This window comes from Cariama cristata, unplaced genomic scaffold (assembly GCF_000690535.1).
Source record: "Cariama cristata isolate BGI_N322 unplaced genomic scaffold, ASM69053v1 scaffold23057, whole genome shotgun sequence".
Lineage (NCBI taxonomy): Eukaryota > Metazoa > Chordata > Aves > Cariamiformes > Cariamidae > Cariama > Cariama cristata.
In genome coordinates this window covers 7,277-8,854 of record NW_009627459.1, presented here as the reverse complement: position 1 = coordinate 8,854, position 1,578 = coordinate 7,277, and the positions used below count along the sequence as shown (strand labels likewise).

General features: G+C 47.3%; 1 protein-coding gene across 1 annotated transcript in view; it reads left to right on the top strand.

The window, feature by feature from the left end:
* RSC1A1 (regulatory solute carrier protein, family 1, member 1) overlaps window positions 1-735 on the top strand; it is a 10,772-nt gene extending 10,037 nt beyond the window's left edge. The window contains exon 9 of the mRNA XM_009704455.1: window positions 551-735. Within this exon, the coding sequence (XP_009702757.1) occupies window positions 551-735 (185 nt within the window). The remainder of the gene's footprint in view (window positions 1-550) is intronic.
* Window positions 736-1,578: the final 843 nt, after the last annotated feature.

Here is a 1,578-nt window from a genome sequence, read left to right as displayed (position 1 = left end):
GAATGTAAAATCCTTGGCTCTGAAGAAGTCTCTCCGCTGGAAGTGGTTCACAAAGAGCCAGCAGCACAGCAGAAGGGGCTTTCTGAAGATGAGCGGAGAGGCTCAGGTCCACCCAGCCAGGAACAGAGTTGTTCCTTCTATGAGGTGAGGTCTGAAGGTGGAAAACCAGAGGGGAAGCAGCCTTGCGATTCTGGCATAGAGAACATCAGCACTGCGCCTATCAGTCACAAGCAGTCTGCTCTCAGAGAAGGTGCTTTAGAGATTCAGAAGTTTTCAGGTAAGAGTGATTTGGTCATGGTGAATTCTGCAGCGACATCTCACCAGCAACAGAGCTCTGAGCAGGCGGAGTTTTTGGCAGAGGGTTATCAGAGTCCACCTAGTCCGGCTTTGGAGCAAAACGCATCCGTTTCCTCTACGCCTGCTTTGGATGAAGCTGCCCCTCAAGATACTCAGAGCCTGTTCACAGGAGCACCTGGAAGAAGCAGCAGTTCTGCTCCTGAAGGTCCGTGGCCCTTGGGTGGGTGTGAGGAACCACTGCTGAGCCCACCAGCTGGCTATACGGGACTTACCTCGGCTGCTTCTCCGCTGCCTGCTTTCCCTGCGGCTGATGTCGATCGGATCCTCAGCGCTGGTTTTACCACGCGGGAAGCTCTTGAGGCTTTGGAACAAGCGGATGGAAACGCAGATCTTGCTCTTCTCATTTTGCTAGCCAAGAGTATCGTTGTTCCTACGTAACTACGGAAGAGGTAGCTGACTGGGGTGTCTTTTAAAGGACGTATCTAAATTATACACCATAATATACAAGCAGAATGTTGAGCCAGATTTTTTAATTATTTGCAGCCAAAGTAACTTCTCTCTTCTGTTTCACTTGTTAGATTTGGCCTTTTAAAAGAAAGAAAATATCCTAGCATTGTGTGGACAGGATAGCTTTTAATTATGCATACTGGATTAAAATTAATGTTTTTATTTAAATATACAATTTTAGAATAAGCTCCAGTGTTACGAATAAAAAGCAGAAGCCATTGAGATCACCGCCCTGTCCGGCGCAAAGCAGATTGTGAAGTGAATTGGCCGTGCGTGCGTGTGCACAGGACAGGAGGTGCACGCCGAGTTGGGTCTGGCGCAGACGCGAAACAGCGCTTGTCCAAAAACGGACTTTGTGGATTTGTTTTAGCTCTCCTGCGCTTTGTAACTCAATGTCCATTGGTGACGCTGGTGAAACTATTATGGCAGCTACTAAAGGTATGTAGATGCCCACCGACGTGTAACACTTTGCAAGAGGAGTGAGGGGGGTTTTGGAAGCGTGCGTTTTTGTGTGTGCATGGGGAAGGGTGATGCCTATTTTTGCCAAACCCTTTTATGCTCTTGGGCCAGTGTGTTCAAGTTTACAACGTGGGGATAGAAGAAGGGAAGGGATAGAATTTGGTGCTACCAAAACTTAAGAGATGTTTTAACTTATTTGAAGATGTGCTGGTATTAATTGTAGGGGAGGGGAGGGAAAAGGAGTATTTCACTTTTTTTTTTCCTAGCCTTGCGCACATCGTGTTTTCCCCATACAAAAGACCAAGCTCAACCACT